The 15,311-nt window shown below is 45.5% G+C and overlaps 2 protein-coding genes and 2 long non-coding RNA genes across 8 annotated transcripts; 3 read left to right on the forward strand and 1 right to left on the reverse strand.

The window, feature by feature from the left end:
- Window positions 1-1,875: 1,875 nt before the first annotated feature.
- LOC120449739 (protein rhomboid) lies at window positions 1,876-13,739 on the reverse strand. 2 transcript variants are annotated; one of them, XM_039632373.1, is made up of 7 exons: window positions 13,478-13,739; window positions 13,329-13,421; window positions 13,223-13,246; window positions 12,977-13,153; window positions 3,180-3,410; window positions 2,711-3,122; window positions 1,876-2,649 (listed from the first exon to the last, which is right to left on the reverse strand). In XM_039632373.1, the coding sequence occupies exons 1-7, from the start codon at window positions 13,646-13,648 to the stop codon at window positions 2,300-2,302; spliced, it is 1,458 nt and encodes a 485-aa protein (XP_039488307.1). In that variant the 5' UTR covers window positions 13,649-13,739; the 3' UTR covers window positions 1,876-2,299. The 2 variants fall into 2 exon arrangements, with proteins under 2 accessions (XP_039488307.1, XP_039488308.1); XM_039632374.1 differs by lacking the exons at window positions 12,977-13,153; window positions 13,223-13,246; window positions 13,329-13,421; window positions 13,478-13,739 and adding an exon at window positions 4,932-5,091.
- LOC120449740 (dynein light chain roadblock-type 2) lies at window positions 3,736-4,480 on the forward strand. Its single transcript, XM_039632375.1, has one exon. The coding sequence runs from the start codon at window positions 3,841-3,843 to the stop codon at window positions 4,153-4,155; it is 315 nt and encodes a 104-aa protein (XP_039488309.1). The 5' UTR covers window positions 3,736-3,840; the 3' UTR covers window positions 4,156-4,480.
- LOC120449742 lies at window positions 5,140-7,325 on the forward strand. Its single transcript, XR_005616218.1, has 3 exons — window positions 5,140-5,725; window positions 5,796-6,537; window positions 6,803-7,325. It is a non-coding gene; the product is annotated as an uncharacterized LOC120449742 (long non-coding RNA).
- Window positions 7,413-12,964, forward strand: LOC120449741. Of its 4 annotated transcripts, XR_005616217.1 has the most exons (6): window positions 7,413-7,753; window positions 7,820-7,949; window positions 8,029-9,738; window positions 9,804-9,908; window positions 9,981-10,449; window positions 10,514-12,964. It is a non-coding gene; the product is annotated as an uncharacterized LOC120449741 (long non-coding RNA). The 4 variants fall into 4 exon arrangements; XR_005616214.1 differs by having other exon boundaries at window positions 7,413-7,949; XR_005616215.1 differs by having other exon boundaries at window positions 7,413-7,949; window positions 9,981-10,444.
- Window positions 13,740-15,311: the final 1,572 nt, after the last annotated feature.

Here is a 15,311-nt window from a genome sequence, read left to right on the forward strand (position 1 = left end):
CGAGATGTGTGAGGTTTCTTCGCCAGACGAAAGGCATATTGCAGGTTGCCAGTGGCCGATTGCCAGTTGCAGGTTGATTCCCGGCAGTCGCGTGGGACGCGCTCCTCATGGCTACACTCCACATGGTCGCGTGCTCCATTGTTCGTTCATTGCATTCCCTGGAATTCCCCGATTCTGAATCCGATTCCGCATGAATATGTCAATGTAATGATCTCCGCCGTCTCCAGCTTCTTCTGTGCCCCGTTCGTATCTGTGGAATTACATAAATATTAACTTGTACTTTTTATAAACATGTTTGCGCACCACAAACTGAGGATTGCCGTCCTGGTCGTGTTGAATTCCGAGCGGAGGAAGCATTCGATTGATATGATTTATACACTAAAGACTACTCCAGACTGGCTTCATTCCTGCGGAATAAGTTAAGTGCAGTGCGGCAAGTTAGTCTATCGGCTGTGGCAAGGCATTAAACCTGATTTCAATGCATCTTAGCGGAGCATTCGCATTAGAAGCTGGCTACAAATTACTTTCTGGTTTTTAATCAGGCTTAGTACAGAGTCCATTAAAGCATTACTGAGATCAATGATATAATTGCTTAAATGTTTGAATCCAATAAACAAGGAGAAACTGTGTTTAGGAATAGAAATGCACTAAGACCAATTTTATTGTTTATTTTAGTATGACGCTACACTTTTTAAAGACATGCAACATTTTTGAGTTTCTTACCAGTTTTGTCCGGTTTTTCTTCTTCTTCCCAAACTTGCAATAGCAACAGGACTTGGTAGGTATGTATGTATGTACTTGCAAGTTTGTATTTCTCCCGAACCGCCGCGAAATAAGACCAATGCCGCATTAATCAGCGTCAATGGGAGCAGCTCCTGTCCAAAAGGATCGCTAAAAGGACTCAGTTGCGTTCCTGTCACATTTTGCTTTGCATTTGCTTTGCCGCATTTTTCCATCATTTTCTGCTTCTTCCCGGCAACACCCCCGCCCCCGCGAATTATGTATGTGACAACCCTGACGAATGACTTGACGGCGAAATGTGCTCAAACAAACATAAATTCCGTGTCCGCCGGGATTGGGATTTGTTGACTGCTCCTCCGAGTGGCTGTCCCGAGTTTTTCCCAATGTCCTGGCCAAAAAACACGCAACGCGAAACGCCGGAAAAAGCCAAAGTTAACACACGAAACGAAGGTTTGCCAGGTGCGCGTGCTGCGTCAAGCGAAATTGTAGTTTTTTGCGCGCGGATTGTGTCATAACTCAAGGAAATGATAAGGATGGATGGCCAATCCTTATCACCCAGCACGCGAATCGGTTTAAACTCACTCCACTTCACTTTTTAAGCCAATTTAAGGGAATTTTCGCGGAGATAGGAACGAAACGACGCGTCCATTTCACACCGGTGTCCGAACTGCGATCAGCAGAAAAACGTGTGGCAACACTGCCGCCACTGGAACTGGAAAACTTTAACCCTTGAACTTCATCTTGCCTTTGTAGCTATATAACTGTGCCCACCGCAATCGGTAAAATTCCCGTTTAGCCCTTATTTTAACCGTTAAGCTTAAAACAAAGATTTTTATTTTTTATCGTATTTTATTTACAGGTAAAACAAAATGTGTAAATAGAAAATATGTAAATTTATGCTTTACTCTGTTGGTGCTTGGTCTTAATCGATTTCTTAAAGCTGGCAGTGCTCAGTTACGACGGGCTATATCAAATTGAAACCGATTTACTTCAACTTTTTGGATTATATTTAATATTATTTATCAGTTGTTGAGGTAGTAATCTCAATTGCTATAAGGCCTGTAAAATTTAGAATAAATCGCTTGCATTGCCAATATCGGTTTCCATATAGTCCTCAAAGCATACGCAAATATATTTGTATTTCTATTTTACAGCTGTCTTTGGAGTTTTATTCATTATTAGCTCCTATATAAAGTCTTCTGGGTCTGCAGTTAATATTAAATATATGTAGAAAATGTGGAATTCCTTGAGCATTATGTTACACCTAATCAGTTCGATTTGTTGTAAATATTCTCTTACGATTCTTACAATATGTTTGTACTTAACTAGCAAACAAAACAAAATAATTTACGTCGCATGACACGTAAGCATACAATGAGATATTCATATCCGATTCACAGATATAGGGCTAACAAAACATTAAACGCGAAACTTAGTCGACGTCCAAAAACAATAAAAATTTCAATGAAACGCAATAAACAAAATCTAAGCAAAATATCATCTAAATACGAAGGAAGGATAGAATTCTGGTCATCCTGTCGCATATCCTCCTGCGTTTTCACACCTGGAAATCATTGAAAATGGTTTCCGTCACACGGATCTTCTCCACGTGAATGTTAAACATCGCAAATCCATTCATCATGTTGAAGGCGATGGCAAAGACCACCAGCGCCAAGTAGGTTCCCAAGGCGATCCACCAGAGCAGCTGCTCGTGTAGCTTCTGCTCAAAGCTCTTCAGAACCAGCAGACCGATAGTAAGGCCAGCAATGGCACCCGCCAAATGGGCCACATACGAAACAGCGCCCACCGTTTCCATCTGGTCTATGGCCAGGTATTCACTCGAGGATCCCAGCTGCAGTTCGTCGCCAGCATAGCGCGCATAGATGGCAAAGCCAAAGTCAAAGGAAACTAGAAAACGGAATTGGCATTCATTATGACCTGTAGAAACAACACTAAGGTAAGCACTAACCGAAGACCAGAATGTGAAGCAACTTGATGACTCCATAACGCATCTGGTGATAGTTGAGCAGCACATTTGCCAGGTGAGCGGCCAGCAGAGCGTAGACTCCACCACTGGCACCCACAAGGAACACCTCCGGGTCAAAGATGCTAGTGCCCAGGCTTCCAGCCAACACGCCGGAAAAGTAGATGCATGCTATCCTCGTGGAACCATGAACCATCTCCAGTGGCAAGCCAAAAACCAGCTGCACTGCCACGTTGAAGCCGAGATGGAGCCACCCGGCATGGAGCACCATGTAGAATAGGAAGCGCCAGATCTCGTGCCGCTTATCCGGACGGTAGATGAACATGGAGTTCGAGGGTATGGGTCCCCTTGGTGCCGCCTCGCCGGTGACAACTGAGTGGTAAACAAAAAAGCCCAGCTGCGAGAAAAGTAGTATTGATTTTATGTTCAAGGAGGGCTCAATCCTTCAACGCACCTCCACTAGAGTAACCAGGATGATGAAAAAGGGCGGCGGACAGCAGGTGTAGCGATCGGCGTAGTACTTGCGATCCCGCTCCTCGGGCAGGATCTCCATGGCCACGGCGTGCACCATTTTCTGAAAGAGTGGCGGTTCGTTCAGCACCAGCTGGAAATCGTTTTCGGAGCAGACTTCACGATCTCGATGGTGTACGGCGCACTTGAAGCTACGTGTCCGCTTGCCGCTCATCTGGAAGCAAGTTTAGAGGGTTAATCGGTAATCAACTTATGCATATTTAAATGTGAATATAACTTGTAAATACAGGGTATTATGATACATTTTCCGATGTTAATAGCTTATTAATATATATTTCATAAGTGGTTATCCAAATGCCTTACCATTAGTATAAAATAAATATTTCACAATATCTTTACTAATAACTTTGTTAAGAAGGAAGTGATTGGAAAGAATTTCAAAATAGTTAAAGGGGTTTACTGTTTTCGCCTTTCTAAAACCCTATAATCTCAGTAGACTTGTGCTATGATTTCATCAATATATCAGTGAAGACTCTACGGAACTTCAGTCCCTTGGCAGCATTACTCGAATACGGATCAGATCATAACTCTAGACAACACTTTTTAGACTATTTCTATTTTCCAGTTTTGCAACTCTTTTCAAAATGTCGAAATTATATCTAAAGGCCATTGAGGAGGTGGTGCAGCGAAACACTGACAACACCAACCGGATTACGGAGCAGGCGCAGGGATTTGTGGTGTCGGAGAACGCCACGGACAGTCTGCTGCACACGTCCTTCGATTTAACCACGGCCCAGTCGATTGTGAAGCACCTGCACGCCAGTTTCCTGAAATTGGCCCAGAGCTGCGTCCGTGATCTGGACACCGAAGATAAGCTGTGCTTCCTGCGCGTGAAAACCCGCAAGCACGAATTCCTGGTTAGTCCCGAGGATGCCTTCACTGTGACCGTGGTATTGTAACCCCTCCAGCCCAGCGAAGGGTTAACACAGGGTGGACATTGTTGCTTGCTGGAGAAAACGGGATAGAAACACTCGCACACCCACACTCGCTACTGCTGTCTCACTTGCTCATTGTTGTGTTTTTGTTGCGGATCACCGTACATGATTAAGCCTCCAAACTAAACCAAACTAAACGAGCCATAAAATTATGAACCGAACATTTATGCGTGTGACCGGCCAAAACTAAATTATGTTTATTATGTAATTAAGATGTTGGCACAGATGCCGATGTCAGCCATTAAAGCAAACGCAAAGCGGGCAAAAATCCGCAAAAAGCGGAAAATAAGCATTGTGTTTAATTAAAAGTGAAGCCTACACGCAATTAAAATGCTCGACTACGACCATTGCGAAAAAGAAAAAGGCCACAAATTAAGCTGGCCACGGCCTCAGGGCACAAAATAGTTACTTCCGCCAGTCTGGGGAGGGGAAATTTATGTATCTTCTAGTTAATCAGCGCTAGACGCGCTCTTTTAATGGCAGTAATTATCAAATTTTGTTTAATTGATAAGCTTCCTCTGAACGACTGAAAGCTGTGGCACTGGAATATCATATATGAAGGTGGCAACTCTGTTCGCGCGCCGAGAAAATGCATTAATTGTATGTATTTTTTATGAATTAGTTGAGTAAACATATCCAAACGAATTCCAGGTAACCCCTTCCAGCGTAAGCCCCGTTTCATGCACTTTGTTATATATGTACATATACAATGTATGTATAACTGTAACAAATTCACTTACGCGATGAAATCGCAGCTTTCGAGCGTTATTTATTTGATTTCCTTATAAATTTGCCATTAGGATTATAGTTTAAACACAATGAACACTTAACATTGAAGAAAACGACCGAATTCACAACTTTCCCGCCAGCGTGCGTAAGTTTCTTTTCGCGCTCTGCGCTTTCCTCTCTCATTCTAGTCCTATTTCCATTCATTCCACCCAGTAGTGTTACACCGCAGTGTTGCACAACGCCAGTTGATCATCGGATCTAGACCGCTAAGATCAAAAAGTAAACAGAAATAAGATTATACTTCCGAATTTCCGATTTGGGCCAATTTCTGGGTATTAAATTGTTACGATTCGCAGACAAAGGGCGCAGAGAATCTGTGTTGTCAACAATGGGAACACCCACACGCATTGTGGCCATGTGACAAGTCGCATATTCGGCAAGATCAAGCAATCACAACAAAGTGCCAACAGGGCCAATAGGGCTAAATTGTATTCCCAACAAATAATTGCTTATCGTTTGTTTGGCGGACGCAGGCTGCTGCGGCTGATAATGTCATTATCCTGGGCGCAGAGAAGCACAAGGAGTCCGAGTCCTGCTCGCCGCATGACGTCACCAGGTAGGCGACTTCGACTTCATCGCCATTTAACGGTGCTAAAAGCAGACAGCACAGTCGCGCGCGAAATAATAGGTGTGACATTAGAAAATGCAGTTGTTATACTACAAATTGCATTTTACTTATTAAATCGAAGAGTGATAAGTTGAAATTGTGTAATTTTAATATTTCACTTATCAAGCTTGCTTAAAGGTATGTACCTTAATATCTACGACTATTGTCCTGGCCTCTGCTGTAACCTCGCTTCATTCACCTTTTGCAGGACAAGCCGACAAATTGTCGCAAAACATTTAACGCTGGGAATTGGTTTCAGGATCGGGTCGGCGGACTTGGTCAAGCGGCGGACGGGAGCGAGGAGTGTGGAGTGAGGGCGAAGGACCACAGGACGACGTGGTCGGCTCTCTCTTTCACTCGCTCCGTGAGCCACAAAAAATTCCTTTGAATTGCGTCCGTTGCAGCAGGAACACACAAACACGGCGACATGTATTTTCAGCATTTTTTGTTGCCTTTTGCCTGTGGCTATGCGCAAAAAAGGACATCTCCGCCGGTGGTGGCTACGGTGGTATGATGACGGTGGTCCACAGGATCGGTGGCTCGCTGGTTCGGAGGCATTGTGTGCCTGTGCCCTCTATTATGCATTGCGTACGGCCTCGCCCGGCGTGTTGACATTTTTATTCCAAACAGTTGAGCAATATTTATAAACTGGCTGGAAAAAAAAGGAGCGCAGGGTGCTGGAGGAGAGGTGGGGAATGCGGTGGGGGTCATGGTGCATGATGCATGCCCAATGGCTTTATTTCCGGATGACCGTGTAAAACGTGCTCGTGGTTTGCAGCTTATTAAATGAGCTATTTGATTAACATTGTTCGGGGCTCGTTGTTACGCTAATGAAAGGACAAAAGCGAATATTTGGACTACAAGGCTCAAAGGACACAGGCCCAAAGCCATTTTACAGGACAATTCATTAGAACATGTTTAATTCAGTGCATGTTTTATGTTCCATGCATGTAAGGAAGCTATGAATTTATATTTTAAAACATTGTAAAAGAATTGTAGAGTCAAAGAAAGTTATTTTAATGTCAGTTAACAGATTACTTAACTTATGCAATCTTTTTATCTAATCCTCGAAACGTGGCCTTCGCCTTTGGCAATATGCAATTCACTTTTCATAAATAACAATGTTCTTAAACGGCAGACAATACAAACACTTCTACATTAATCGAAATTGTACAATTTACTCTGTCACTCAATTACTTTGTTTTTCTTTGGCAGCTTATTAGATGCCACATTTTGCATGCCCAAGAGCGAGGACTGTGCATTTGTTGATGTTTGCACGGGCGAAACACCTTGGTGTCCTGGGGGAAACCGCACGAGCCCGACCAGATGATGATCTAATTGAATGACAATATTATGCCAAGGCCTAATTCAATTTGCATTCTTTGGGAAGAGGTGCAGGTGGAGGAGCTCGAGCTGGAAACTGGGAGCTGGGACATGGGCTGAATCTTAAACAAACACGGCAATTACTGCCGACGGATGCACTTGTCTGGCCAAATGACTTGGTCCTGTAATTAGCCCGGGGATGAAAGGATGCGGGATGGGTGCTCGTTTTTCGGTTGGCCCTTTGTCGGCCTCCTCGGGGGTCCGCCTAATTATCACATTTTTACTCATTAAATACACATTTGCCTTGTTTTTTCGTTGCTGTTCCCCCTTTTTTTTTGCAGGTCCTGCGTGGATCCTGCTGTCTAATTACAGGGTAATCAGGCTTTCAGCCGCTCTGGCCACCGAATGATGATTGATTGAGGCAAGTATGAGCGGCAGTATCCTAAAATCATGCCACATAACTTCCTCCTGCTCCTGCTTAACTCATTTCCATTCCAGGTGACATCTGCCCAAGCGCGTGCCATGCAAAAGTGCTTGGAGGAAAGTGCAAACAGCAGCTGAAATGGATATGGAAAAAGCAAATCGAAAACTGATTTGGAGCGGAAGTTCGTTTGCACCTTTCTGCAGTTTCCTGTATTTGCCGCCGTCGCCGCCAGAACAATAAACATCCACAATCCGCAGCTACAGCCACTTCCATTCCATGCCCACAATCGCAATCAGAATCGCCGAGTGTTCTATATAAAGTGCCATGACTTGTCTTGGCCTTTGACGCCGCCTTTTGTACTAAGAGAGTTGAGTTCATATGGAATGGAGGTGGAGATGGAGATGCAGATGGAGATGAAGGTGAAGTCACCGCCCGTTGGCTTTTCAATGAGCTGCAAATCAAAAGCTATACGCGATTTCCCACAGAGCACCGATTAAGGATATGCGTGTGCACGCAAAGAAACTTTGAATGTTTGGATCTCAGTTTCGATAAATTATGATATTTACAATAATATCATAAGTAGTTGGATTGAACTCTACGTTGAGATAAAACTTTGTATGTATATTATCCAATATGCTATGCATGCAATACATTTATACTTTAAATCTCCATTATTTTCTCCATGTATGCAAAGGCAAGGACGAAGAATCCCGGCAGCTGCTCCTTGGGAACTCTGTATTTGATTTGCGATTCAAGGCAGGCGGAAATGGAATGACACGCGAGGCACTCTTACTTTGTTTGACGATTGGCAAAAATGCTGCCTCCATAGCCCGACAAAAAACAGAAGGAACACAAGGACCAAGGACCCGCCAGACCCGCCAGTCGTAAGAGACTTCCACTTGAGCCGCACGCATTGTTTGCCCTGCGAACCGAAGGGGCGTGCTGGAAATCGGATATAGGATTGCTCGTTCGGGACAATCAAATAGCGCAGCGGAGTTTTCCAACCCACTGAGCAGCCGCAATCGGCGTAGAATCAGCTGCCTATAACCTCCAAGAAGACTCTATGGCGATGAGGTGCCAACCCGAGCCACGCGTGTCCCGTGTCCTATGGCCAATGGTCAATGCCCAATGGCCAAAATTGGACACTGGCCGTCTCATTAGCGCACCAAAGGTTGGAGGGTTAATGATGCGCACCCCGTGCTTCGGCTTCCGTCCCCCACACCAAAGCCTCCGGGCAATTATGCGACGCACTTGAGCTTGAAGGGCCTCGAAGGTGAGGAGTACACTTGAAAAAATCGAATAGAAACTAGTATGGCACATAACCGATTCATAGATGAATGATGGTTACAAACGACTTTGAGATACTTAAAATAATTAAACAAGCGCAGCTTCCACGTAGTGTGAAGTCCTGCAAGCGTAATATTTAATTTTCAAATAGGTAGTAATCAATTTATGATCAGAGCAACCATTTCAATGGCTAAGCACTTTTTTTAGTGTACGCGTAGGAGGACTGCAGTGGCCATTCATTGACCCCGTCTGTGTAGTAGCTCGGGTTTTATGGTGTCGTCGTAAATGTCAGGTGCGCACCCCATTTAAATTTATTCAACGTAATTAGTTGTCTTCCCCTATAAGGTATAAAGTGCCAGTAAGTCTGTAGTGTGTGCATAGCGATGTACAGAGTGTCAGTGCACGAATCTAATTTGATTGCCAACCAAAAAACTACAAGTGTTAGGGGATTACGATGCAGTGCTTCCGCTCTGGCCCGAAAAATTCGATTTCCCTTTGGAAGATACATTTTTGTGGCGCGGATTAAACGACACATAAAACATATAAATGGAACGCAACACACCTGCAGGTGGAAAAACATGCAAAAATGATCGTTGCGAGATATGCGAACGGGACATGACGCCGCAGGATGGCAAACAGGCTGCCTTAGTCCGCTGGCGCTCCATTTGGGCCACCATTCTCGCCTCGCTCTCGCCTCGCCTCGGTTATCGGTGAATTCCGTGACGATGGCAAAAATATTGCAACGCAGCCAAAAGGGGCAGAAAAGGGATGGCAGTGGGCAGCGGGCAGTGGGAAAAAAGGGGTCTGGGTCGTGGTCCATTTCGTGTGCACGTCGTTATCCTTGCTCCGGATGCACAACAATCAAAATAAACGGCTGCCAAATTGACCATTGACCAAACATCGTCAGCAGGGAACGGCGAGGAGGTGCCGGCGACCATTGCAGCAGGATGTGTGGGCGGCACAGGACCTCCGGGGGCAAGGGTGTGAAGTGAGGAACTGGATAGCGACATCTTTGGCCCCGTCACGTCCACTTTCTGCTCCATTCAGGAGCCAAGCAGCCAACTCGAAATAAACATGAAATGCACTTGTTTTTGTGCAGCAGGAAAAGCGATTAAAGGTAAGAGTGGGGCAAACTTGCAGCACATTTCGATTGGGAAACGAATTCAAGGTGTTCCATTGCAGGCTGTTAAAGCAAGGACATGAAAACTAGAAGTAAAGCACTTAACTGGCTCACAGGTCAACTCCTTCTTCAAAATGTAATCAAAGTAAGGACAGAAATCAATTCAGGTGCGAAATCAAACAGTGAAATGAAAACTTAAGCAATTGTAATACGAGTACTCTATATTGATATCGTTTAAGCCAGAAATATGTGTAATGGCCCATAATTGATACCCCATAAGCCAGATGCCGTCCAGAGTTAGTAGCTGCCGCTACATAATTAACCAGAAATGTGCGCTCATCCCGCGTCCCCACTCGATTTACGATATTATTGCAGAATAATGAAATCGCCAAGAGATTCCAATTCAATCTACGCGCCGCGTAGGCCATTTATGGATTGGCATTGATTTAATACCGCGTCGCGAGAGATCGCCTCCAGGTTCGGTTCCCCCGAGTCCGAGGCGCAAGGCATTTTGCACCTACTTCAGCCCCAAGACGTCCAACTCGACGTGGAGCTCGCGGCTCCAAAGTCCGCATCTGATCTGATTCCGCCGCCTATCGCTCCCCGAGATCAGCGGCGCAGACGCCACCTCGGCGGAGGCTGGATCGGCGGGCAGGAGGGCATCGCAGCACTCAGGGAAAATGCACCTCAGAAGGAAATGCAAGTAAGGTAGCCATTCAAAAATATTGTTGAATAATTGTATGCATATTTATATGTTTTCTTTAAATACTAGTGACTTCTGTAATGAATTCTGATGCTGAAGCCGCAATGGAAATTATTTAGCAAGCTCAGTTTCATACAACTTTTTGTACTACTACTACTTGCTCATCCAGCACGACTGAAAGGATTTTTTCTGAATGCACTGCTCCAATGTTTATTCAATAAACCCGATCTGAGATGCAACAACCAGGAGGAGAAGCGGCAGAACAGCAGCTGGCTGGCATTCCTGCGAGAAGCAACCGTTGAGCGGTTCTGCAGTTGGCCCATTCAAGACAAGTCGCTGGAATTTCTTGGTGCGTGCTCGACACAGGCACAGTCACAGTCACAGGTTGGGGCTCGGAATCGGATTCAGCTGGTCCAGCGTCTGCCAGCTGCGTCTCCTGATTATGATAATGGCCGTTGGACTGGACCGGATCGCATTGGACCGGGACAGGAACAGGGAGCAGATCGCAACACCAGGCGGCTGGGCCACGACGGACCGCTCAGCTCATCCCACGGGCCAGTTGTGCGCAATTGCTTTCGTTTATGATCGAATGATCGAATGCCTGGCAGCTCCGTTGACTTTCTGATTAATGCAAGAATGCTCCTTGGCGGCGTTCCTGCTTTTTGCCGATCCCACCACCACTGACTGCAATTAAAAGTGGATGCCCCTCGCTAAAAAGTGGAGGAAGGCAGGCCTGGACATCAACGCCAAAGACAAGGTCAGGGCAATGAATTCCTAAAGGCAACAACATGGATATGCCCAATCTAAATATATATAGTATTAATTCGATGATATATAATCTATATAAACAACTCTTTAACTAAATACACCCAAAGAAATGTCCAACTAATCGGTATGTGCTTTCAGTTAGACCCAACCAAGCTAAGCCCAGATAAGAGCATTCCCAGTTCGCCTTCGAACGTGGAGCCACAGATTGATTTGATTCCTGACCGGCTGCCGTCGCCTGCTGTGCCGGCTGTGCCTGATGTCCGATGGCTGTAGGAATGGGAATGGGAACCCAAGTGGTGGCCAGATGCAGGCCGAGCCGAGGAAGACAAACGACAGTCGCCAGCGCGCCTCGTGCCTCCAGTTGTCATAACGTTCAACACATCGCGCCCCTCGGTGGCGTCTTGCGTCTTCGCCGCATCCACATGCCCGACTTCTGTGCGCTGCCATAAAAGGATTTGTCACGTGCGAGCTTTTGTTGCAAATGCAACAATCATCAGCCTGCATTATGCATGGCGCATTGCCAGGTTGGACATTGCATCGCGGCATTCCTGGCCAGGTTCTCCTGCCTCCGCCAGGTCCTGGTCCAGGCTCATATGCTTGCCGACCAGCAGATCATTGCAATTTATAATTAAGTGGAAATATGTTGTCTACGATGGCAACAAGGATCTCAGATTGCTGGCGCAGATATGAATGCCTCACAAAGTGGCAGACTGCAGAGGGAAACGGCAGGGAAACGGATCCCTCAATTGGAATAACAAATGCATTAGCAGGCCAAACAAGGACCTAATAATGTCCTCGCCGAGGGAATGTAAATGGAAATCCATTGTGCAAAGAATGGGCCGGGTCTCATCCGCAATTACCGTTAGGCACACACACAAACAAGGCGCAACACTCGCACACACACAGAGGCAAATGAGGACACGTTGGCCTGGCTAATTCATGACTTTAAGGACACTTTGGCAAACAATCGAACGGTCAAGGCGAAGGAATATTCACTGTGCAATTGATTATGCATGAGTGTTTTGTCGTGTGCGGTTTGTGTGCGTGCCAATCAACTGGGTAGAATCAATCAAAATGCAATAGGATTGCCCTGCCAATCAAAGGCAAAGCCGAGAAGAGCGCTTCACCCGCTCGCAGAAGTCACCTCTGGTCCCCAGTTGCACAGCTAAAGTCCAAGGCAGTCCGGGCCTGGCCAGTATTTTCGGACCACATCAGGACAAATAGCCAGCGCCCAGGTAACCAGGACAAACACTCAAATGCCTGGCGAAGCGTGGCGAAGGAAGCAAACGAGACATAGGCTTACATACGGAAAAACTGTGGACTAACTTGGTGTACAATCCAATATTCATAGTACTTAATATCCTTAAAATAACTTAATTCGTAATGTATACTTCGTAGCAAGACTTAGGAAAACTGGTTAAATTTATGTAGTAGGACAGAAGTCAGATTTGTTTGTAACTCCCTGTTGTTCGCTGTGTAACCGTAAGCGGCGCATTTATTTGCCAAGCGCACTTTTTGCATTTGCCAAACAAGAGTGCGGCTCCTGCCAGGACGAAGCCTTGTCCTCCGTCTGTTTGAACACGAGCCTACACTTTGGTCCTCGTCCTGGCCGAGTACTTTGCACCTGTGTTTGCACTTAAATCGAGTTTGCCGTTGATGAGCAGCCCGGGACAAACAGACGAACGGCATGGGTGCCTTGGGTACTTTAGGTACTTTGGTTGCTTGGCCAGTGACCAACGGCGATTGTAATTGCGGCGCACTCACCACATTCACAAAGTCCTGGAACGTCACGTAGCCGGGTCCTGTGGGCAGCTTTGCCTTCTTGGCCCGCTCCAAAAGCAGCTCCCGCTTGTTCATAGGCACTTGGGATAGGAACTCCGGCGACTTGAGGGCCACCAGGAACTCCTCGACGGATATTTCGCCAAACCCCTCGGGATCGAACTGCAAAGCGAGAAAGGTAATTGTACATAAGTATAATTATATGTATTCCTTTAGGATTTGCGTACTCACCATATCAAAGAGGAGTTTCCATTTCTGTAAGCAAATTAAAAAAAAAGAAAAAATAATTATAATTATAGTAGAAGCATGGGTTTCAGGATTTCCTATTGGAACTCACATCTCTTAGTAGCTCCCGACGCAGCTCGGCTTCATCAAAGTCCGAGTTCAAGGACGTGTGCTCCGTATCATAGCCGGCATCATTGGTGCATTGCTGGGGGAGTAATCACGGTTAAAGATATGATCTTAAAAGCAGCTCTAGCACCTTACGTAGCGCATTTGGGTGTGCGAGAGGGATCCAATGGAGGCCAGGGATCCGGCGATGGTGGATATGTGTTCGATGTCGGCCAGAGTCTCCTGCTGACTACTACCGCCGGCATTTTGCTGGCTGGTTGGGATTTCCAGTGCCCGCGAGCTTCCTCGCTCGGAGCCGGGCCACATCCTGCTGTCCCTGGCTATCCAGGTTTGGTTTTTGGATCAGTGTGGATCGTTTTATTGTGGAGTGGCAGTGGTTGTAGTGATTAGAGTTTAGCTGTGGAAAAGTAATTATACTTTATTATAAACATAAACTAAACTATTTTCAAAATGTTGGTTTTCTATATTCCCCAACTGGAGCCACTGTGCAGAGCTTTTCAAGCTCTTTTCCCCAAAAGCTCTTTTGGTTGCACTTCAAATTGAACGACATAAATTCCACCACCGATTTGGTCGAGTGCGCTGAGATGTTGATTCTCGCGCGCTCATGATTTTCGAGTGGTGGTTCGAGTGCCGCCGAGGTCGGGATAAAAGGGATTTTTCTTAATAATAATATTCCTAGTTTTGGTGGGGGGCCTGTGAAATCAGTTTGCTGCAATTTGACGTGACTGGAATTGTTGCACTTTTCGCGGGCCCAGAGAAATACTTTCGGTGTTAATCATAGACTATATATCTGGTAATCAATACCATAGCCTATTTCATGTCCGTTTAACATATACCCTTTTTTTGTCCACTCGCATATTTTGGCCTTTGTTTTGATTGCCAAGGCAACGGTTTGTTGTCGTTTTCCCCTATTTTCCGCTGATAAGGAGGTTATTGATCCTGCTGGAAATCGAAGGCACACTGCGCAGAATCCGGCTGGCAAACAATTGTTTGGCATTTTGTTTACGCCTCGTCAATTGCCGGAACTATTTTGTTGTGGTTTTGATGAATTAAACTAGGCAATTGGCATTGATTGAATGGTTTTGTTTGCACATGAATGAAATTCGCTTTCTTCTCTATCCACTGAAATTACTTTTGATGGCTGATTGCAACCCCCTCTGTTTTTGCTTACGCTATTGTTTAAAGCACTTCTTTGCTTGCACTTCTATGCTTGGCTTTTGACATTACTCTTTTCTGTTATTTATTTCACTTTCATTTACCGTTTTGCTGGCACCCGCGAACGCAAAACTATTGCACATTTACATCCAGGCACAACAAACATGCCAACTTTCCACCGGCAAAATGACAACTGACAAAGGAGAGCTGCCAAAATGGAGACAGCAGAGAGAGAGAGTGGGGTTGCCAAGTTTCGTCTCTCTGGGGATGCAGGATTTCCACGGCACATGCGCTCCGTCTGGAAAGCATTTCCAACCCGTTGGCATTTCCTTCCTCCCCTGCGCCCACCCACCCGCTCTGCGAGGGGGCGCATGACGCAATTCCAGAGCTCGGCACTCACACCCCCGTACGTTTGCATACCCTGCAGTTCCACAATAACATAGGCTACGCACCCCGCCCCCCGGACCAAGCACCATGGCATACCAATGTTAAAATCATCACTAGGATTATGCGATCGAGATGGGTACTAGTTGATGATTAACTACTGAAAAATTGATGAATGGAACTGCAGGGGAGATGCAGCTTTATTGAAACTTACACATATCACATACAAATAAAGAAGGGGAAGCTATCCTTGCCACACTCAACACTCTGCTACAAAGTTGCGATTGTAAGGTGATGTTTTATGAATACAGTCGAACTTTCCTCTAACAAAGTTTAAATTAATTAATATATTAATGTAAACTAACATAAAATTTTGAATACTTGTTTAATAAAAAGTATGATGTATTCACTCTTTACTGAAGTTACAAAA

The sequence above is a fragment of the Drosophila santomea genome, chromosome 3L (assembly GCF_016746245.2).
Source record: "Drosophila santomea strain STO CAGO 1482 chromosome 3L, Prin_Dsan_1.1, whole genome shotgun sequence".
In the NCBI taxonomy this organism is placed as follows: domain Eukaryota; kingdom Metazoa; phylum Arthropoda; class Insecta; order Diptera; family Drosophilidae; genus Drosophila; species Drosophila santomea.